Raw genomic sequence first — 23,210 nt, 5'->3', positions numbered from 1 at the left:
AGATGGAAAAAGATAGACTCAGAAAAGTGAACTACATAACCAAGAGTGAGACAGACATACAAGGAAAAAGAAAGGGGATCTGGGCAGAGACACAGGTTGGACAGGGAAATGGGGTGAAATGGAGTTTTGTCTGGCAGTTGCTGTTCGTGGTCTCATACTGTTGCAGATCAATCGATCAGGGCTGCAGTGCTGCTGGCCCAGTGGCACAAGACAAACCACAGAGTTGGCTTTCAGTTCGGCACTTGCGAACTGCTGACCTTCAGTTTTCAAACCAAAAATATTCTTTGGGAAACGGTAATACCAGGTTCAGCCCAACCAGCCAAGCAAAAACAAGGACTACTAACCTGAAGTAACACCCTATTTAGTTACATCAGGCACCAACCCTTCACAGGCATCAACCAGGAAGTCTGCAAACCTGAAACCACACCCCACGAAAAAACGAACTCCAGGTTCTGACTCAACCAACTAGGCAATGATAACCAGAACTGCTAAAACAAGTGACATGGTGTTTCAAAGTTGGCTTTACCAGGACCTACTCAAGCAGAAGGAAGGCCAGTCCTCACTCACAGAGCCAGAGATATAGCAATTCTTTCTGAGGTCACATGTGCATGACTCCAGTGGAATCTGCATGCAATGCTTAGGGCAGGGTTTGGCACTGACTTACAATCCATTACATTTCTAGACAAAGTCTTAACAGTTTGTAGCAAGTGACTTATTTTGTTTGTTTGTTTTTTACTAAATTCATCTAAGCTAGGGTGATGCTAAAATTTATCTCCTAAACTGGGATATTTGTGAGATCTAAATGGTGTGCTGCTAAATAATTCCTAAACAGGGTCTATGTCTGGGCAAACCAGGGCTTACCGTCACCCTAGCCCAAACCATAGGAGCTTTTTTTCTCCCCGGGTCAGTGTTGTAAGATTTTAGCTCACAAGAATCTTTTTAAAAAGCCAGGACTGCTCCTGATTAGTGCCAAAGCACTTTCTTTCGGAGCTCCTCCAATGGAGAGGTAAACAAATCAATTAAGTTAACTGCAAAAACTAACAAGAAAGATCGAGCTGACAATCAGGATTCTGGAGAAGCTAAAAATTCCAGGCAGCAGCTTCAGGGGAAAAGGGAAATGTGCCACAGATGGAGCTGTTGAGGCTGATCCACCAGACCGCTCAGTGCCGGGTCCTGGTGCCTCAGCCAGCTTCAAACAGCCGAATGGAGGGCGGGCAGACCCTGGTGCAAGTTTGCTGAGTTCCAGGCCATCATTCTTGAGGGTGTAATAACCACGGGCTGTAGCACACATGTTGAGGGATGAGGGAAAAAAATAAACAGAGAGACAAAAGAATGAGGATGCACTGCCAATTTCAATTGTGCAGCTTTTATTTTTAAATGCTTATCAAGCTGAGAGAGAGCAGAGTTCTTGGAAAACAAGGTTTCCTTTTTTCCAATGCCAGCGTAAAACACCCTCAAGGACGGGCACTGCACAGACTGTAACAACAAGGAACGTGGCTCTGCATCTCTCAGCAGCCAGTCTGCCATGGGTCCCACGCCGCTCTGATTTCGGCTCAGCTGAGGACTCGAAATAACAGGCCCGCTGCCTCTGGTAAAAACTGCTCTTTTTAAATTTTTTATTAATCTCCAAACTGGCTGTGTTAGAGTTACAGCCCATTACCTACCAACTCTCTTCACTAATAAAATAAATTTGTAAAAGGCCTAATTACTACTTTTACTGAACTACACTGCCTGGGGATCAAGTACAGGAAGCCAAGGGCTCAACTAGTTGTCAGCTAGGGGATGATAGGGAGGGGATCAGGAGAGGACCTGGAGTCACCAGCAGGAGAGAACATGAGGTCCACAGACGAGCCTCCGAACCCATGCCCAAAAAGAAACAAAAGGGCACTAACCCTGTTTTTGTTCTGAACAGCATCGTGAGGATCCATGCCATCATGGGATTTGGGAAGGCCTGTCACGAGGTACACAGGCCTATGCTGCCCACGCCCCAGCTCAGTTCAAAAAGAGAACTGCAATCCAACACAGATGGACCGTGGCCGGGCTCTCAGCAGAGAGTCTGGGGAGTCTGACCGTAAGGAAACAAACAACCGTCCTTCCCACCTATCCATCACTCTACCCTTCCACCCCAACCCAGGCCCCCAAAGAGGAAAAACAAACAAAACAACAACAACAAATGCAGGCAATTGCACAAGAGCTGTATCACGAAACGAGGCGGACTGCAGCAACTTCTGGGCTGTGCCCTGCACCTCATCCCAGAACACTGATTACAAAGCTGGAGACGTTACTCACACGCTGAGCCAGGAAGCCCCTCATCCAGGCTGGTGCTGAGAAGTCTTACTAGAAGCCAGCAGTCAACTCTGACACACTCATTTATAATAAGAGGTGTGCATTAAACAGACCAGTCCAACTTCAGACAAAAAGTAAGGACAAAACGTGACCTTCATTCTTAATTGTCCACAAAGAACCCTCCTAGGCAAATCCCATGCATCTCCTGGACTTTAATAAACGGTATTTCTCCTCCAGAGAACACTAAAAGAATCAGCCACTGCCAAAGAATCTCTTTTTAACAAAATCCTGATAAGAAAAGCTGCTATGGCAGGTGAGTTAAACCTGTGGCAGACAACGCTGTGGGGGATGACCAGAATGGAACATGGTATTTCACTGAGGAAGAGGGGTCTGCAGTTACTCTCTGCATGCCACGTGTCCAACCCTAAAGAACTGAGGAATGCTTGCTCTCAACAGGAAAAACACAGCAGCAAATGCTGTGATACCATAGCCACAACTCCACGGGCCCCTGGAGCCTCTCAAAAACTAAGCTGCCAGCTAAGGAGCTAACACTAGCTTTGGATAAAATGCAGCTCTGGTAGAGTAATTAATTTTTTTCTTAACTGGGATTACATTAATTTTCAAGGACTAATGGAGTCCAGCTGTAATGGGGAGAGCGGCTGCCGATGCACAAAGGCACTTGTGCGTACAACATTATAAACACACACATACACACACACACAGACCTATAAAAAGGATCCACTATAACAGGATATTTTTAGTTTCTACAATGCTGCACTAAAAATATAGCCCCGGCTGATACATCATGGCAGAACTATTCTCTCTCTGTCCCTTCAGGAACAGTTTAAAACATTTATTTTTGTTTCCTTTTGTGATGGTCAGAGTAGAGAGAAAATAGCAACTCATTGATAAGAGGAAACGAGAGAGACATGAAAAATTGAAAACTACCTAAAAACTCATGGAGAGGTTTATTTTATTAGTTCTTAATAAATATCTTGCAGATTTCCTCAGGAAATACACCAGATCACATGTAAAATAGTTTGATACTGATGTCAACTGCATCAACATATGAAGTCTATTAGGGTGAAGCCGCAGCAGGGTGATCAGCGTGCTGAAAAACTCCACAGTACTTGAGGAGGGGGGGGGATCTCACGGCCTTCCAAATTCTTCGAGAGGTAAAAAAGTCAGCCAAGACGCAGAGAGAGAGAAAGAGAGAAAAAAAAAAAGATCCCACATCCTGCTTTCAGCTGCCAGCAATGTGAAGTGCCCAGAGATTAATTCTACGTCTGGCCTGGAAATGTGACTTTAAAGCATGAGGGAGGGGAGTTGGGGGGGCGGGGGTTGGTGGTGAGGAGGAAAGAGGAAAGAGAAGGGCAGGCTAACTGAGGCTGGCAGCAGGCCACCAACCCCCTCCCAAGCCATGTTTCAATGTAGACAGAAGTAAACCCCAATAGACAGCAGCGCCTCAGCCTGCCAGGGCCTTACACCAGCTGCAGAGCATCTCGCTCTCTCCACTCAGCCCCAAGTGCAGATGTTCCCTACAGCATCACTTCCGTTAGACTTTCTTTTAAAGAAATAGCACACATATGTGGAGGCACTTCCACCACTTCCTAAGAGGACTCTCTTTGCCTTTAAGGGCCTCAAAGTAAGGGTGAAACTCGGAAGGCAGGTACCAGGCAGCTGAATGAACTGCTTCAGTCTCCTTTGCAAAGGAGCATCAGTGAGTGGCTAAAGAGCATTAGTTAATTAATATGAATTTCTTTATCAATTTGGCTTCCTAATGTCTTCAGAGGGAGAGATTCCCATAGTCTGGAGCTAGAAAAAAGGGGGAAAAGTATATCACAGATTCTAATCTTGGTTTCTCAAAGCAGTCTCCTGGAGCATTACCATCTCAAAGAGAGTTCTCTGATGGCTTTATCAGCATGGAGCTTTGCATAAGGCAGTTTAAAAGAATGTAAATATAATTTTAATATGCCTAAACTCGTTATATATAAACTCAGATATACACGTATAACTTAAATATAATTTCTTATATGCTGAAACTCATTTTACACAACTCCAGACCCTGATAATCAATCAACCAACCATTATTGATTAAGTGCCTAATTTTGAAATCTGCCTTGAACACTGTTAGGGATTTGATAAAATACCTTATAGTCTTTTGCCCTCATGGAGTATATACTCTAGTTGAGTGATCTATGCACTTTATGAAGCCAAAATAATTGCACTTTCTAGAATTAGGTGAATATTCTCTAGTTCACCTATCAGGATGTTGGTTCCTCTGGAATGAACGAAGAGAGTTTGAAGAATCAGCAATGTCAAAGGAAACAATACAGTTGGTAAACCCTCAAAACCAAAGTTGCTTTGTTTGAAATTCAAAGTTCAAAAGAGAAAATAATCTCCCCTTAAGGGAAGGCGACAAATAATGGCAAATCAGTGGCAAACATACTATATACAGCAAGGAGGTTTAATTCGTTTAATACTTCTTAAACGTCTTCTATGCACAAGATACTAGGTGTAGAAACAGATAGAGAAGTGGTTAAGTAATTTGGACGATATAGCAAATGACACAGTCAGAATTAGAACCTAGTTTTATTTAACTTCAAATATTTTTGTCATTACAATTTCTAAGAACACACTTCTATGACAAAAATGTGATCGTGACAAAAAACTAAAACAAACAAAAAAACAGAGAAAGCAAAAGAAAATTTAAAACACTCATTAATTCCACCATCCTAGAGAATTATGATTAAGTTCTGAGGTACATCCATCAGTCTTTTTAAGTAAACGTATGTATAATATGTATAATTTTACAAAATGTGATTAATTGCAAAGTTCATAACCATGAGATCACATGACTTTCAGAGAAAAGAGAGATCACATTTTTGGCAGATGACCCCACACCCAAGATCTATCACCCAGAAAATACAAATGTCATGACCTGACTCTCCATACTGGGCAGCATACATCTGCTCCACCCCTATACCTCTCTCTGAATTCCTTAAGCCAAAGAAATTTCAGAAATATCTCATTACTACTACTCTCCGCCTGCACATCCCTGGGCCCAGGACAGTCAGGGGCACTGACTTGCTCAGCAGAAATGCTGCCCTAAATACACCTTTCATAATGCTTCCAAAGCCAAGACTAACCAATGAAAAGGGCCACCAGAGATTATGGGAAACATCTGTATGCAAATGTCTCTGGCTGAGTATGGTCGCATGAGCCAGTGTTGAGGGCCCCAACTGGCACAGCCTTACTCCCTTAGTACTCAACTCAAAACATGGTTTATTTCAAGAGTTTTTACTCCAAAAGAAAGATGTACTTCCTCAGTAGAAATAGTCTATTAATGCACAGATGAATTATTAGTTAGTGAAAAGTGGGAGAGTCACAAAAGGCAACCAAATTCTTTCCTCCCTGAAATGGCAAGACAAGACTACTCACTGACATACCCATGCTAACTTTCCAAGCTTAAACTATTCCCAGCTGACAAGTTTTCACCTGGTGAGGTGAGGTGCAGTAAAAGGTCTGACCCTGACAATGCAGTTCATGATGACTCCAACCTTACCTCAGTCAAAGTAATATATACACCAGGCTGATCTGCTGGTTAGGAACTTTGTATGATGCAAAAGATCTAGTTTGACAATGCTGCTATCACATTAGTAAGGATGTAGGGTTCCTTACATCTCTTACCAACTGAATGAAATTACCTGACAAATAGTGCTAGAATTCCCTCCAGCTGATAGAAATGAAAATATATTTGCAGATCTAGTAAAAAAAACTTCTCCAGTAGAAAGCCCTAACAAAGCTTAAGAGCAATGGAATAAATTACAAAGGAAAAAGAATGACATTTTTAACTAAATAAAAATTTAAAACTTTTGTACATTTAAAAAACCATAAACATACTTAAAAAATCACACACAAATAAGAAAATTACCAGTGAACACAGAAAGGACTCATTATATTTACCATCTCCAAAGCTCCAATAGGGGTACCTGGGTGGCTCAGCTGGTTAAGCGGCCGACACTTGATCTCGGCTCAGGTCATGATCTCACGGTTATGAGACTGAGCCCTGCGTCAAGCTCCACCTCGTGAAAGTGGAGCCTGCTTGGGATATTCTTTCTCTCTCTCTCTCCCTCTGCCCCCTCCTCCACTCATGCTCTCTCTGTGTCTCCTTCTAACATACAAATTAAATAAATAAATGTAAAAATAAAGCTCAAATAAATTGACATGAAAGATACTAGGTTGGAATGGAAAAATGAGCAGAGACTACAAACAGAACTATAAACAATAAAACAGAAAAAAATGCCCATTCTCATCAGTAATCAAAGAAATGCAATTTCAAACAAGGTAAGTTGGAAAACAGTTTAGCAGTTTCTTACAAAACTAAACACAGTCTTACCATATGATCTAGTAATCTCATTGCTTGGTATTTACCCAAATGAGCTGAAAACTATGTCCACCCAAAAACCTGCACAGATGTTTATAGTAGCTTTATTCATAACTGTCAAAACTTAGAGCAACCAAGATGTCCTTCAGTAGGCTAACTGGCAAATAAACTGTGGTATATTCAGACAATGGAGATCATTCAATACTCAAAAGGAATGAGCTATCAAGCCCTGAAAAGATGTGGAGGAACCTTAAATGTATATTAGTAAATGAAAGAAGTCAATCTGAAAAGGCTACCCACTACATGATTCCAACTATATGACAGTCTGGAAAAGGCAAAACTATGGAGACAGTAAAAAGATCAGTGGTTACCAGAAGTTTGGGAGAGGAAGAGATGAATAGGCAGAGCACAGAGGAGTTTTAGGGCAATGAACTTACTCTGTATGATACTATAATGCTGGATACATGTCAGTACACATTTCTCAAAACCCACAGAATGTACAAGATCAAAAGTAAACCCTTAATGTAAACTATGGGCTAAAGCTGATAATGATGTATCAATATAGGTTCATCAATCGTAACCAACGTACCACTCTGGTTCCCAGTGTTGATAGTGGAGGAGATGGTGCATGTTTTGGGGGCAGGAGATATATGGGAACTCTCTGGTCTTCCCGATCAATCTTGCTATGAACCTAAAACTTCTCTAAAAATCAAAGTCTATTAAAAAAAAAAAAAAAAAAAAGATGGGTTTTCATCTATCATTTACTCAACAAATATATGAATGTTTACATTATGCCAAGAACTGTAAAACATTAAAAATACTTTAATGCCAGTAAGAGGTGGTAGCTGGGCATTCTCAAACACTCCTGTTAAAGAGTGTAAGCTGGCACAACTTCTTAATAAGTAATCCAGCATCATGTATCAAAAGCATTAAAAGACTTCAAACTCTTTAACTCAAAATCTGAGCTTCTAAAAATATGTTCTAACAAAACAATATGAAATGCAGACAACGGTTTTATGTACAAAGATGTTAATTATAGCATTATTCACAATACTAGAAAAGTGGGGGAAAATGTCCAAAACCAGGATACGGATTAAGTGAATTTTAACATATTCGTATGAGAATGATATTCAGCCATTAAACATGATTATAAAGGATTTTATAACTTTGAATACCTCTAAGTGAAAACAGTAGAATCAAACGTCTTTATATTCAGTATTTTTTCAACTGTGTTACGAAAAGCTTGAATATTCATATATACATGTAGGAATGAATGTCATTGCTGGGAAGTTTACAGGTGGCTTCCAGCTTTTTTCCTATTTTTTTAGTACTCTCAACAAAAACAAAAATGTTAAATCTTTTTGAAAAAATATGTAGGGGTGCCTGGGTGTCTCAGTTGGTTAAGCATACAACTCCTGGTTTCAGCTCAGGCCATGATCTCATGGTTTGTGAGTTTGAGCCCCGCATTGGCCTCTGTGCTGACAGTGCAGACCCTGCTTGGGATTCTCTCTCTCTCCCTCTCTGTCCCTCCCGACCTCTCTCTCTCTCTCTCTCTCTCTCTCTCTCTTTCTCTCTCTCTCTCTCAAAATTAATTAAGTTAAAAAACTAGTTTACATAAAGAGGACAAATTGCTCTAGTTAAATGAGAATGAAAATACAGTAAAGGAGAACTAAAAGAACATTATGTGCAGGAAGAAAGGACAGAGAATAAATGATGGAAGATTTAGGAGATGAGAAAGGACAGAACTTATGCTGTTCTCCAAGAAATTTTGCTCTCCAGAGCCCCAAAGACATAGATTCCAGGATTAACAGTAAATACCAAAACACATTTAATGTATTTTAATTTAACGCCAGGATACAAAATATGTATTTGGAAATTACATTTTCTGAGGTGTCAGAAAAAACAAGGAAAAAAGAAAAAACAGGGAAGACAGTAAGATTATCAACAATGACCCCAGATAACAGATACCCAGGCCTTGCCTTTCAATCTGCATTGCCCAGACTGACTTGTTGAACACGTTTATTGACAACTTATAGCACACCAGGCACTGTTCTAGAGGTTCATAATGCATCAGTGAATAAAACAGGGTAAGGATCCCTAACTGCAGGCAGTTTATGTTCTTGAAGAGGAGCAGCAGGAGAAAATGAGTAATAAACATATGCCCCCAAAATGAGTTTCCTAGTATGGAGAATGTAAGCTGTGAAAAAAGAAAATCAAGCAGGATACAGAGGTAATCAAGGGGTACAGGCTGGGAGTGCAGCACTGTTGATAAGATGATTGGGGCAGGCCTCACGGTGATATCATTTCAGCAGACCTGCAGGAGGTGAGGGATCTGCCATGCAGACAGCTGGCAGCAGAGCATTCCAAGTAGAGAAAACTGCTAATGCAAAAGTTCAAAGGTGGAAGAATCCCTGGCTTATCAGAGGACCCGCAAGAAGGCCAGTGTGGCTGAAACAGAGTAAGCAAGCCAGGGGGAGAACAGTAGCGGCAAATGAGGTCAGAGAGAGGCGATGTGGGAGGGTGGGGAGGAGGGGGAGTTTTCTTGTAGAGACTGTGGCTTTGCTCTGACTGAAATGGGAAGCCAGTGGAGGATTCCGAACACAGTGACATGATCTGATGTTTTTGAAAGAATCACTGCCGTATAGAGAGCAGTGTGTGTGTGTGTGTGTCTAAGTGTGTCTGAGTGTGTGTGTGTGTGTGTGTGTGTGTGTGTGTGTGTGTGTTTAGAGGGGGATCAAGAGAGACCACTTAGGAGTTTCAAGTCTTTCTGGATTGTCTTTTCCTTCATGTTTAAAAAGAAGTTTATGAGGTATGCAGGCCATGTTTACAAACAGGATTTTCTCTTCCAATGTGGAATCTTGAATGTGTCAATGGCCTGCAATTGTGTCCTTAGCAGGCATCTCAAAATAATGATTACCAAACATTTCTCTCTACTCACTGCCCTGACACGAGTTCTGGGCATCACCCTTTCTCAAGGGAGAGGTGAAAAGAGGTTATGCAGAACAAGCAGTGATAACAGGATGACGTCACAGGTGTGCCTCAAAGAAGCCCCCAGTGAGTTCGGCTCATAACCACTCTACAGTGATTTACTCTACCCTGCCAACGCCAGCTGGAGAAGGGATGAAGAAAGCTGACACAGCCATAAGCCTTGGGCAGGCACTGTAAGATATTTCTCCCTCCAGTCCCCTGCCAGCCCCTCCCCTCTTCAACCACTGATCCCTGCCTCAGAAGCCAAAGTGTGAACAGCACGTGTCTGGATTTCAGAAACCTGCCCAGCAGTTGGAAATTCCCTTCCGCGTGTCAACTGTTGCATCTGCTGTTGGCACTTGGGGCAAGGGATCACAGGGGCATTTTCTGAAATAAGCTTCAAGATGGGAGTCCTGTATCTGAAGAGGGCCTAAAGAAGCCAGAAAACTGCAATTACAGTAAATAAAATTCTAAATATGTGACAATCTGACTTCTAAACTGAGACATACAAGCCAACTAAACAGCTCTAAGAACAGCAGAAGTCAAGAACAAAAGCACAGAGCACCCTGACTAATGGAAAAGATTTTATGGGCCAACAAGGGTTCACCAGATATGTAATGTAATGTGGCTGAAACTAGAGAGCACTCTTTTCCAGATCTCTAGCTCAGACCCTTTTGGTAATAAATGGTTTCTATCATTTCAGCTGCAAGCCTCTCTTTACCTTCCTTCCCCACCCAAGTAGTCTTCCCAGTAGTCTACACCTTGAACACTTCTTGGAAAAATTTTAAAATGTGAACCCAGTAACACCATCTGCCATAAAATTAGACTGTAGGAGCTGGAAAAAGACCTACTCTTTGGAAAGCAGCCCACATGCCCTTGCCACCCTGAATACGGGTGCCCCCGTCACACTGCTCCAGGCAGAGCTAAACAAATGCTCAAGTCTGATGGTAAAAAGAAAAAAGGTGTCACAGCATTTTCTCTAGTAACATGCCCGGCAGATTAGGTACCTTGATCTACTCTCTCAAGGAAACAACTAATTATCCTGGAAAAGGTATTTTAAAAATCTTTTTAGAAAGCATACACGAGTTAGGAAATTAAAACGGAATCTTCTGGTCAGAGATTGTGTAAAGATGGGAAACTAGGGATAAAAGTGTGCATGCATTACAGGCAGACTTTACCCTAAGACCATTTGCCACCTGATGAACTTGAGCTTTGGTTTCCAAAGCTTCATGGGTACAGCTAGCCTAAGAGGGTGCCCAAAATCTCTGCCATTAAGCTGGGATCCTAAAGCACTACATCCAAGGTGTGAGAGTGAATCAGAAATAACCCTCGGCCCCATGGGGCACCCGGGTGGCTCAGTCAGCTGGTCGTCCGACTTCAGCTCAAGTCATATGTGATCTCGCAGTTCGTGAGCTCCAGCCCCGCGTCAGGCTCTGTGCCGACAGCTCAGAGCCTGGAGCCTGCTTCAGATTCTGTGTCTCCCTCTCTCTCTGCGCCTCCCCTGCTTGCACTCTCTGTGTGCCTCTCTCTCAAAAATAAATAAACATTAAAAAAAAAAAAAAAAGAACTAACCCATGGCCCCTTGATAAGACAGTTGGAAAAGTATGTTAAATCGTAGGGCTGAACAGAAGAGGAAAAATATTACACTGAAAATATGGACCATGCCCTAGCCCTCACAGGAGTATGCAGCCTGGATTCACATAACCTGAGTGGTCTGTAAACCCTCAAGCAGGTATTTTAATTTAGAATGATTATTTTAGATTGCCCACAATAGGCTGTGGACAAAAGCAAACTCAAGTCCTTTTCCCAATTTTCATCCCAGGTTTCCAAGCACTCCCAATAATGAATTCCAAAGAAAATAAGAAAAAAATTTTAATTGCACAGGAAACAAGGCACAGGAATGACAACCAGCAAAAATAAGAGCTTAGCAGAAAGTTATCTAAAAGGACCCCTTATTCATAGAGTTTTAAATAACCATGTTTAGTATATTTTAAAGAAATAAAAGACAAGCTCACAAATACGTCCAGGGAACAAGAAACTACAAAAAAAAAAAAAAAAAAAGGGTAGATTTGAACAAAATATATCTGGAAATAAAAGCATATAACTGAAGTAAAAAAAAAACCTCAGTGGGGCATATTTAGCAGATTAGATATAGCTAAGGAAAGATTCGTGAAATGAAAGACAGAGTTAAAGAAATGATCTGGAATGCAGAGCACAACACAAAAAGTCAAAAAACTGAAAGAGGTTTAAGAGACACTAAAGACATAGAGTAAGGTCTAACCTCTGACTAACTAGAGTCACAGAAGGGGAAGAGAAAGCATGGGCTGATGTAATATTTTTAAAAAGCAGCTAAAAGGGGCGCCTGGGTGGCTCAGTCAGTTAAGCATCCGACTTCAGCTCAGGTCATGATCTCGCAGTTTGTGAGTTCGAGCCCCGCGTCGGGCTCTGTGCGGACAGCTCGGAGCCTGACGCCTGCTTCGGATTCTGCATTTCCTCCTGTCTCTGCCCCTCCCATGTTCATGTTCTGTCTCTCTCTCTCTCTGTCTCTCAATAATAAATAAACATTTAAATAAAAAAAGCAGCTAAGAATTTTCCAAAACTGCTGAAATCAACTCACAGATATGTGAAGCCCAACAAATCTCTAGCAGGAAGAATAAAAAATAAATCCAAGCTTAGACAAATCATTAGAACTGCAAAACATCAAATAATTTAAAAAAAAATTTTTTTTAATTTTTAAAAGACCTGGAAAGCAACCAGAAAGAACAGATTATTTTTAAAAGAGAAACAATTTGACTGATGGTTGGCTTTCAATCAGCAACGGTGAAAGCCCAGAGACAATAAATTATCTTAAATGGGGACTGAAGAACAATAGCTATTAACCTAGAACCCTATTACCAGTGAATATAGATCCTTCAGGAATAAGGAAAATAGGGGTGCCTGGGTGGCTCAGTCAGTTAAGCACCCAACCCTTGATTTCGGCTCAGATCACAGTCTCACCGTTCCTGAGTTCCAACCCCACGCTGGGCTCCACACTGTGTCAGCATGGAGTCAGCTTAGAATTCTTTTTCCTGCTCTCTCTGCCCCTACCCCACCCATGCTCTCCATCTCTCTCAAAATAAATAAATAAACAAAAAAATTAAGTTAATAATTTATTTATTAAGAAAGGAATAAGGAAAATAAAGCCTTGTAGACAAATAAAAACCAAAAAAATCTGTCATCAAAAGAACTTCACTAAATAAATTCTAAAGAATATACTTGAAGCAGAAAGAAAATGATCCCAGGTGGAGGTTATGAAATGCAAAAAAGAATGAAAAGAAAAATTTACTCATAGTAAATATGAGTGGATCTAAACAAGCATTTACCAACAACATAATAACAACAACAACAAACAGCAACAATTTGTCTTGTAGGGTTTGAAAGGAAAAAGACAATTCAAATACATGACAAAGCAGCTTATAAACTGGAGAGATACAGTATAGAATTTAAGTATTCCATGGCCCTTGTATTATTTCAGAAGAGAATGAAAATACTGAATAACCTGACTTTTGGCAAGGTAAGTGTATATGCTCTCATTCCTAGGGTTAATCACTAATAAAATAAAAAGAAACTAGTAGGGAAAGGAGAAGAAAAGAGTGGGGAAAAAAATCCAAAAGAAAGTAAGAAAGAAGAAAAAAGGGAACAAAATGGGTATAAGAATGGGAAAGCATTAGGGGAAAATATCTGCAAAATATATATCTGATAAGGGGCTTATATTCAGATCACAGAGAGAAATGTTGAAACTTAATAATAAAGGCAAACAACTTGATTTTTCAATGGGCAAACGATTTAAGTAGATACTTACCAAAGAAGATATACAAATAGTAAATAAGTACATGAAAACTCACTCATCATCCTCAGTCATCAGGGAAACACAAAACGAAATTAAAACCAAAATGAAATGGCACCACATACCCACCAGAACCACTAAGTAAAGAAGACTGACAATACCCAATATTGGCAAGGATGCAAAGAAATTGGAGCTCCTACACCTTGCTGCAAGGAATGTAAAATGGCTCAACTACTTTGGAAAACCATTTAGCAGTTTCTTATGAAGTTAAACATATACTTTACTGTATGACCCAGAACATCTACTCCAGGGTATTTACCCAAGTGATTAAAATATACGTTTACAAAAAGGCTTTCATACCAACATTCGCGGCAGTTTTGTTCATAATAGCCCAACAGTAGAAACAACCCAAACATTTATCAACAGGTAACTAGATAAACAAAATGGTATTATACCCTCACAGTAGAATACTATTCAGTAATATAAGGGAATGCAGTACTGATACACAGAAACAACATGAATAAATCTCAGACACGTGAAGCTGAGCAAAACACGAAAGAGTACACACTGATTCCATTTATATGAAACTCTAGAAAAGGCACATCCAGTGTATGGTGACAGAAAGCGGGTCGGTAGTCTGCCTGGGGCCAGGGGTAGGAACAGAGGTCAACTGGCATGAGCACAAAGAAAACTTTTCAGGATGATGGAATGTTCTGTGTTTTGATTGTGAACATTAGTTACCTAGGTATATAAATGGGTCAAACTCATTTAAATACATTCTTAACATGGGTTCATTTTATTGTGTACATACTTTACCTCAGTAAAAGCTTATTTTTAAAAAATAAGACCGTATAGGGGCGCCTGAGTGGCTCACTCAGTTGGGCGTCTGACTCTTGGTTTCAGCTCAGGTCATGATCTCATGGTTTGTGAGTTCAAGCCCCGTGTCCAGCTCTGCACTGACAGTGTGGAGCCTGCTTGGAATTCTCTCTCTCCCCTCACACTGTGCCCCTACCCGAGTCCCTCTCTCTCTTTCTCTCTCTCAAAATAAATAAACTTAAAAAAAGAAATAGACAGTATATATAAATCCAAATGCTCTAATAATTACAATAACTGTCAACGGATTCAGTGTTCATAACAACCCCAAAGAGAAAACAACTCAAATGCCCTTAAACATAAGAATGGGTAAACTGTAATAAATGAATAAAATGTAGTATTGTAGCAATGAAAATGGATAAACTACAACCACACACATCAACATGGACAGAATTCACAAACATTACATGGAACAAAATAAGCCAGAGAAAAAAAGAATGTAAATAACATGATTAAGCATGATTCCATTTATATGCAAGCAAAACCAAACTATGTTTTGTTTAAGAGGACGTACTTATAACAACACTATAAAGAAAAGTAAGGGGATGAACTCCACAGGTCGGGTTGACGATTACCTGGAAGGGTGAGGGACAATTACCTGGAAGGGTGCACACAAAACACAACAGGGAGTTTCTGAGGTGCTAACAAGATTTTATTTCTTAATCTAGGTAGGGGTTCCATGTGTATTCACTTTATCATCCTTTCAAATGCTTTAGCCTCTCATCCTCTTTTCTGCATGAACAATATATCCATTTTTCCCTAGGCCAAAAATAAGAATCACAGTCTCTTCTAAGAATGGCATGTGAGGGGCTCCTCAGTCGGTTAAGTGTCTGACTTCTGCTCAGGTCATGATCTCAGGGTTACATGAGTTCGAGCCCCACATAGGGGCTCTGTGCTGACAGCTCGGAGCCTGGAGCCTGGAGCCTGCCTCAGATTCTGTGTCTCCCTCTTTTTCTCTGCCCCTCCTCCACTCGTACTCTGTCTCTCTCTAAAATAAATAAACATTAAAAAACTTAAAAAAAAAAAAAAAAAAGAGAATGGCATGTTGAAAAGCCTCTTTTGAATTTATTTTAATTTTTTAAGTTTTATTTATTTATTTTGAGAGAGAGAGTGCAGGAGAGGCAGAGAGAAAGGGTGAGAGAGAGAATCTCAAGCAGGCTCCGCTTGTCAGTGTAGAGCCTGACATGGGGCTCAAAATCACAAACCGTGAGATCATGACCTGAGCTGAAACCAAGAGTTGGCCACTTAACCGAGTGAGCCACCCAGGCGCCCTGAAAAGCCTCTATTTTAAAAGCAAGAGGGATATTAGAAAAGATTGTGACAGTAAGAAACAATGCTCCTAAAAAGTCCTTTAAAAGAGAGAGATAGAAACACAGACACTACATTTCCCAAAACAAGAGAAAGACAGAAAATTACTTTTACCAATCGGTCATTAACAATGCTTTCCAGGGGCGTCTAGTGGCTCAGTGGGTTGAGTGTGTGACTTCGGCTCAGGTCATGATCTTGTGGTTTGTGAGTTCGAGTCCCACATCGGGCTCTGTGCTGACAGCTCAGAGCCTGGAGCCTGCTTCAGACTCTGTGTCTCCCTCTCTCTCTGCCCCTCCCCTGCTCTCACTCTGTCTCTCTCTCAAAAAGAAATAAACGTTAAAGAAAATTTTTTTAATGCTTTCCATTGTGAGAGGGAGATTCCCTCTTATCCATGAGAGTAGTAAATATGGAACCTCAACAACAATCTTGATATCCCTAAACCATATCCTTCTGCCAGCTTATTATCCGTGGTCCCACTAGAGGCTCAAGTAGCCTAGGAGAATTCTGACCCCCCAACTCCTTCATCTCTACTTGCTCCTCTTCAGTCTCAAATCAGACTCCAGGATCACTTTTTGCATCAAAGAACAGCAGCTGCTCAGATTTTGGCGGGGTATCAGGGGATGCTTTCATTGTTTAACTGTCTCAATTAAGTCCAGGGAAGTTTTTCTGTCTTCTGATAGGGAAGGCTGGACACTTAAGACCTGGGTTAATTTATGTAATTTACTAGCCATGCAACCTTGATTAAGTTACTAAAACTTTCTGTTCCCTTTCAGGTCATCTATGAAGTAAGATACAAAATATCTGTCCCACCTGTCTCAGACAGCTGATACGAGAAATCAAATGAAAATACATACACAGTAACTATAAAATGTCATCAAGTATTAATGCGGTGTCGTTTTGTTGTTGCCGTTATTGGTCACTACCTCTGAAAGCCACAATTCTTCCTCAGACCATCATCTAGTTGATTAGGATACAAAGTACAACTTACTCCCTCTAACCCCATCCCCAGAACACACCTACTTTCCCTTTGTCTTCAACACATAGTACCTATCTGGCCCGAGTCCCCTGTAACCTACCCATTTAGAATTTTTCTCCCCAGGAAAAGCTTAAAGAGAACTCAGGAAAGGCAGCTGGGAGTCCTGCTGCCAACATTCCTGTCAGTAATGTCTTCCTTTCAGAACAAGTTCTTCATGAAGCAAAAGAAAATCAAATTGGGAAGCTGTAAAACGGCAGGAGAGATGAGCTATCTGGCCCATTTCAGCTCCCGGGTTATGATGGGATGTTACACGTCAGCACTCCAAACCAAAGAACCAAGGACACCAACCCACAGTGTCACACTGGGGCAAACACAGAAATCATTTCTTCAACTGACACATAAGAGGCTTACTTTTGTTGATATGACTGAATTTTCTCATTTCTTTAGCTTTTCATAACTGTTTCTCTTTCCCAGCCTAAAGTAACAGTCGTTCTAAAAACAAGGACCCTGGAAATCAGAGTCAAGAAAGACAGGGAGGTTCCCTTGACATACTCACTTCTTTAACTTTTCCTCTTTTCCAGGGAATTCTAAGGGAAGAAGGCTGTGCTAAGCAACCTGTTGATAGTTATATCTCCCCCAGAGGGATAGAGGGCATAGCTGAAGGACGTGTCCTCCTCTGGCCTGCCTTCTAAAGCCTAGCCTCTTCTGACCTTCAAATCTATTTCTCACAAAAATTTGTTGGCTAAGCTGGCTCTCTCTTTGTTAATTTACTCTAAACTGAGCAGTTCGGAAAGTGAAGGTCAGGCAGTGCTGATTACCTGGAGAAATCTACCCATAGATCCTTTAGGAGAAAAAGCCCAAGGGCTTCTAGCACTAGAGATATAGAAGGAGGAATGAGAGGGACAGTTTGTACAGCTAAACTCAAGCCTAACCCCTTATGAAAGGTGGATTTCCTGTACAACTGTTCTGACAAGCAGAGGATTAGGCACTTCATACATTTTGCTTTGGTAAGAGACTCAGACAGAAGTGAACCGCCACAGAGGAGCAGACTGCTGTACTCAAGGGCTGTAAGGTGGATGTAGCTGGAAATCAAAGGAACTTTGGTTGTGAAGCAAACTTCTCAACTAGACTCAATCTGCATACACAACAGCAGCCTGAAGGGGTGGGTCTCCACCTCAAGCATCCCAACATCTAGGTTGGCCACTATCCGTCCCAGCTGTGACTCTCCATCCCTTTGGAGACACACATGTGGCACTCCCCCTACCGCCTCCAATTTAGGATTCCTAACAAACCATAAGAGCAAGCATAAATGATAATGCCAGTCCAGCCCTACCTCAATCCCAGCCCCTGCATGTGCCCTAAAAGCAGGGAGCACCGACGGCACACACAAGAAGTGTCTCTTGGGTGCCCTCTTGCTGCCACCAGAGCACCATTTCTGCAGGGCTGAAATGGAGGCCTAGTCTACGAACTGGCAGAGGAGGAAAAGGAGAAGGGAAAAGAGGGGGCCAGGGCACAGAAAAGGGAAGTTATTCCAGTGGTGGCCAATGAATAACATCCAATGATTTATAGGAAGTATAATCCAATAATACAGTAAAATAAAACAGTGTGTGCCTGAGATGGTTTTGATTCCAGGAATTATAAAACATATTTTTTTTTTAAAAAGAGAGAGACCAAGAGGGGGTGAAAAAAAAAAAAAAAAAAAAAAGGAAGGGGGGGGGGAAGGCCAGATTGGACCAAATTGGGCACAGATGGGGGATGCAATGGGTTTCAGTGATGCCCTACCACAAACGTTGCTTCAATTATTCCTCTTCAAGAAACTCCAGTTTATTTCCTTAAATTACAAAATTTTTAAAAAATTAAAATTCTTGGAGTGTTTGTGGTTTAGATCAACAGTTCACCCTCCAGCATCACGTCAGTCAGTCAGATGGCCACTGAAGTGTTAAATGCTGAGTCCCGTGGAGAAGCCCCATTTCTCCCTTCAGGCTCAAGAATGCTGTAGAGACATTACCAATTGTGACATCACTCTGGGAACCACCTATCTCACCACCACCCATCACTCACCAAAGGACAATTTTGGACATGGGCCAAGTAAGGAACACACTGTTCAATGAGAGCTGGCTTGCCCAGAACTATGGCCACCTTCATCCATGCATTCAGCAAAGGCTTAGTGCCTAATAAATAGCAGGCACTTTGCTAAGAGCCCCCAAACATCCTTCAAATTCATCTGTCCCCAATCACTTCTGTGCAGGATTCTAGAGTCTATAGTTCCACTCAGGCAGAATTTTTGCAAAGGGTCCATATGAGAGGAGGAGATAAAGGTCTCCCCCCCACCAATGGCCCTCAACCCATGCATTTTTTTTTTTAAGATCTTATTTTTAAGTTATCTCTATACTCAACATGGGACTCGAACTCACAGCCCTGAGATCAAGAGCTGCGTGCTCCACCTACTGAGCCAGCCAGGCATCCCTCAACCCGTGAATTTGAAGATCAGTGCTGAGATCGGAAAGTTTAGATGGATTTTAAATGATGTGGCAAAACTCAATTTATTTTCCCCTGTGCAAAGAGGGCAAATCTGACCTTCATCCTCCACCTTCCTGAGCGCCAGGGTAAACTATAACCTAGGAAAAGGGGAAAGATGCCTTTAACTCACCACTTGCTAAGTTTTTCTCCTCCATTTTAACTTGGGAGGCATCCAAAGCTTTTAAACAGTTTTGTGTCTCTCTTGACCACAAGGAAAGCACATTTTAAAAAGTAATCACACTACAGAGTTAGTATCATTTCTATCCCTCAACTATTGGTATTTTGAAAAGAGGAGAGCAATACAAGGGTGGCACTGAACACACATACACAGACACACAAAATGAATTAGAGGCATTAACAAAGAACATACTTTTTAGTAAGGACGTCCCTGTTGCTCTTCAAATCACACTCCTAAGGTACCACATCTACAAGGAAGGGCCCAGGCACAGACTGAAAGGATCGCGACTGCCTTGGGGGCCACAGATCACCTCTGCTTCAGGCTGGAATGTTCCTTCTCCACAGAGTCCAGGAACTGACATACACAAACACCCACCCAGAAGGACATGTCCAAGAAGGAATGGAAAGAAAAATGATGGCCCAGATGTTCTGTAACTTGCAGTGACTGCCAAATCACCAAGACCCCAAGCACCTGGGAGGGCCAGGCAGCATCAGGCCCTTGCTTCCCGGTCTCAGACAGTCAGGGTTCCGTGTCTGGGTGGCGACTCTGACAGCAAGCAGACTGGCCTGGAGAGAAGCCTTTAGAAGGGCACCAGCTGACAGGACTTGCGGGCTGAACACTCAGGGCTGATTTATCACTTCCTTACTCATAAAAATGTGATTCAAACTGCTGCTGATTAGTGAAGGATTTAAATCTTTACCCTGTCCCCAACCCCCTTCCCTCTCCACCCCCGGCACAGATGCTGCTACTCAGCCACAACACTCCCTTCTTGCCACTGTCCGTGCAAGCACAGCACAGGGGCCCAGAGAAGATGACTCATGTGCTGGGAAATGGAAAAGTGCATCTTCCCACCAACCAGCCCCGCTGAGTGCTCTGCTCACCCCTCTCCCAATGGCAGCCCACACAGTGGGGTCTGGACGGCCGCCTCAACTGCACACCGGGTACTTGGCAGCACGTCCGCAGAGCTCTCTGTCCCAGCTGAGTGTTACATCCTGTGGCCCGGGCTGTTTTTCCCTGAAACGCTCTTGGAGCTTCTGACCACCTCAGCTCCTACTCCCCTTGGCCCCAGCTGCCTCATGGAGGTAAGCGTCAGGACCAGGCCAGAAACGAGAAGGGTCTCAAGTCAAGCACAGGCTTTGACATGTCCTTCTTGGCTAGCGGGTCCTCATTATGACTGACCACGGATGGAAGAGTCCTAAAAAAAAGAACCTTGGCCTCAAATGGGAGAACCACCTATTTTCTTCTTTCTCCGTTCTCACCATCTCACCTTCCTTTCACCCATATTTTCTTAACCTTTACGTAATAGCAGCTACAAGAAAAGGACTCACTCGTGGCCTATGAAAAGGCCAAGGCATTCCTTTTCATGGAGCAGAAGCTGCTGACAACAGATGCTTCACAGGCAAGAGTTGCAGGTCCTTTACATTCACACCTCCTGAGACCACAGGTCACCTGAGGCCGGAACCACACCTTGGCAGAGGCTGCGGTTCTGTGACAGGCAACTCCCTGAACTCCGTGTTGCTGCTGGAGGGAAGCAGGAAAATAAACAGGAGGGCATCTCCCGAGTCTGGTGAGCCTCCCACTCGACAGAACCAGCAGAGCAACGGTGAAGGAATCAATCCCCCTCCCCTTTGGACTTCAAGCCTCACGATGACAGCACTTCACAAACTTTATTTCCTCCTTCCTGGAAACTCCCGCTGCCGCCTCAGGAGTGCGTGCTTCCTCAGAGGTGTTCTCAGGAATAACGAGCCAGCCTCAAAAAGGCACCCAAGCCTCTGCATCTCGACTTCTGCTGGGAATTCTAAATGCTGTAGCAGGCAGCACGAGATGAGAAAATCCTCTAAGATTCAGATATGACTGAAAACGCAGGCGGAGCAGCAGAGGACCTTGCAGAGTGTCCCAGGAGGAGCCAAGTGTCGAGGGCAAGTGTGGCATACACTCTCATCTGGGGAGAAATCCACCACCCACCCCCCCCAACACCAGCGAGCTGAAGCATAACCCCCAAACACAAATGGGAAGGGAAGTAAATCCACCTCAGAGGGAGAAAGCACTAAGAAGAGATATAACAAGAGAACTGGCAACACTCTGTCCGGAAAGGCCAGGTCTGTTTTACAACAGAGTCTGCACAGGACAAATCCCACTTCTTGGCATTTCCGATAACAAGCGCTGAGACCAAACAGTCTCTGTCAATGCTCCGAAACGGTTCTTTGGCAGCATGGACCAAATAAACACACAAAACAATGTCACCCTCGCGCTGCATAGCTCCGTCAAGTCAAACCACATCATCCTTACCTAAGTGGGGTGGAGGGGAGGGATCCTGGTAACATCCTTCAACAGTGACCTGGTCCTCAGAACATTTAAAACTGCTGCCAATCAGCCCCTCCCTCCCCAGTGTTAAAAACCCCAGTGTTCAGAAAAGCATTTCAGAATGCACACCAGTATGATAGCCAAATTCTGGGCCTGGTGATTTTTGTGCTTCCAGCTTGAGTCACCAAAGCTCATCAATTCACTGTTCGTACTCCCTGGCAGGCTCCCACAAGGGATAGCCCATAGGGAACTAGACTTTTCCATATCGAACAAACAGGGTACATGAGTCCAGAAACAGCTATTCCCAATCCCTGCCAAGCGTATGGTCTCTGCAATGAAACATTTCAGCAATGCCTCTCCCCTGGGAGAGGCTCTGGGTCTGCAGCCTCCAAGAGGCCTTGCTGCTGCCTTCAGCATGGCCAGATGTGCAACAGCATCTCTGGGTTTGCAAATTAAGCTCCATACCCATGATTCCCTCCTTTCATCCCACCCAAGCACTAGAGAGTCATACAGATTTCAGAGAGTAGATTGAAAATTGGAGAGACACTGATAAGAGAAGTGTGTGTGTGTGTGTGTGTGTGTGCACGCGCGCGTGTGTATCAGGTGAATGGAGTGATATGGTACCATAGGAAAGAAGCTAGATTAATCTTTACCTGTGTAGATAAAGAAACGAGACATTCCTTACCTTTCAACTGAGAGTTGTGTACAGCGAACATGTTGATGGTCATAAGCTGCAGCATGCGGGTACTTCCAATAGGAGAGGGGCTATGCTGCAGCAACACCTGGAACTCCTTGAGGACCTTCTCAGCCACCGCAGGGAATGTCTCCATCCTACAAACACAGCCAGCTCATTCAGGGAGGTATGTGCCCAACAGCAGTTGGCGTGTACGCGCACACACAAAATCGGCCCCCCCGTCCCATCCCACGGTGTCTCTCTGAAAGCAGACAACTAATGCCTAGGACGTTTTCTTTCACAAACCTTCCTGGTATCCTAAGGTGGCGACCACATTTAAGAGAAAGAATTGATCAGGGATGGAAACAACTCAACCTCTGGATAAGTTGCTCTGAGTTATTATGCTCTGGTATGCTATTTCCTAACCCCTGGCAGTAAGTGGATTCAAGCTGAAGTCAAAGTTTCTCTGTGAAACAATCGGTTTTTGTGAACAGTGAACGAATTTTCTTTAAGCTCTAAAACCTACATATTCCCCAAACTCTCTGGTATGAAAACTATTCTATAAAAAGAGGTTCATGAATCTAGAGAGCCCTCACTCGAGGCTTCGCTTCAGGAAACCAGACCGAGCTCTGCTGCTGTGTTTCAGGTGCTATCGCACTAACTGCTCCACCTAAGGATCCCAAACTTCCCCTTGAAGAATCTCTAGCCCAAGGGCCCTAATGATGTGTTTCAGTCTTTCCTGTGTTGCTGTCCTCCTCCCTCTCACAAGCCTCTGCTCATCAGGGTCTGTATGTTTTCAGGCCAGTGGAAATATAATGCCCTGGCCAACTGCCACTCCCAATACAGGAAGAGCCTGTAATGTAGGGAGGTAGAAATCCAGCCAGTGACCTAGGGCTCCTAAAGAGAGGTCAT

At 42.8% G+C, this 23,210-nt stretch overlaps 1 protein-coding gene across 6 annotated transcripts in view; it reads right to left on the bottom strand.

Annotated features, from left to right (window-relative positions):
* The window catches only part of SMG6 (SMG6 nonsense mediated mRNA decay factor), a 226,478-nt gene that overhangs the window by 148,444 nt on the left and 54,824 nt on the right, over positions 1-23,210 (bottom strand). For 4 of the 6 annotated variants that reach the window (XM_060646929.3, XM_060646932.3, XM_060646930.3 and 1 more), the window contains exon 10: positions 22,311-22,456. In XM_060646929.3, coding sequence (XP_060502912.1) covers positions 22,311-22,456 — 146 coding nt within the window. Of the gene's footprint in view, positions 1-18,405; positions 18,552-21,610; positions 21,722-22,310; positions 22,457-23,210 lie in introns of those variants that run through there. The other 2 variants (XM_060646935.3, XM_060646933.3) reach the window with 2 other exon arrangements.

Source organism: Panthera onca, chromosome E1, assembly GCF_046562875.1.
Source record: "Panthera onca isolate mPanOnc1 chromosome E1, mPanOnc1 haplotype 2, whole genome shotgun sequence".
Taxonomy (NCBI): Eukaryota; Metazoa; Chordata; class Mammalia; order Carnivora; family Felidae; genus Panthera; species Panthera onca.
Note: the sequence above shows the minus strand (reverse complement) of the source record. Positions and strands in the feature narration are given on the sequence as shown.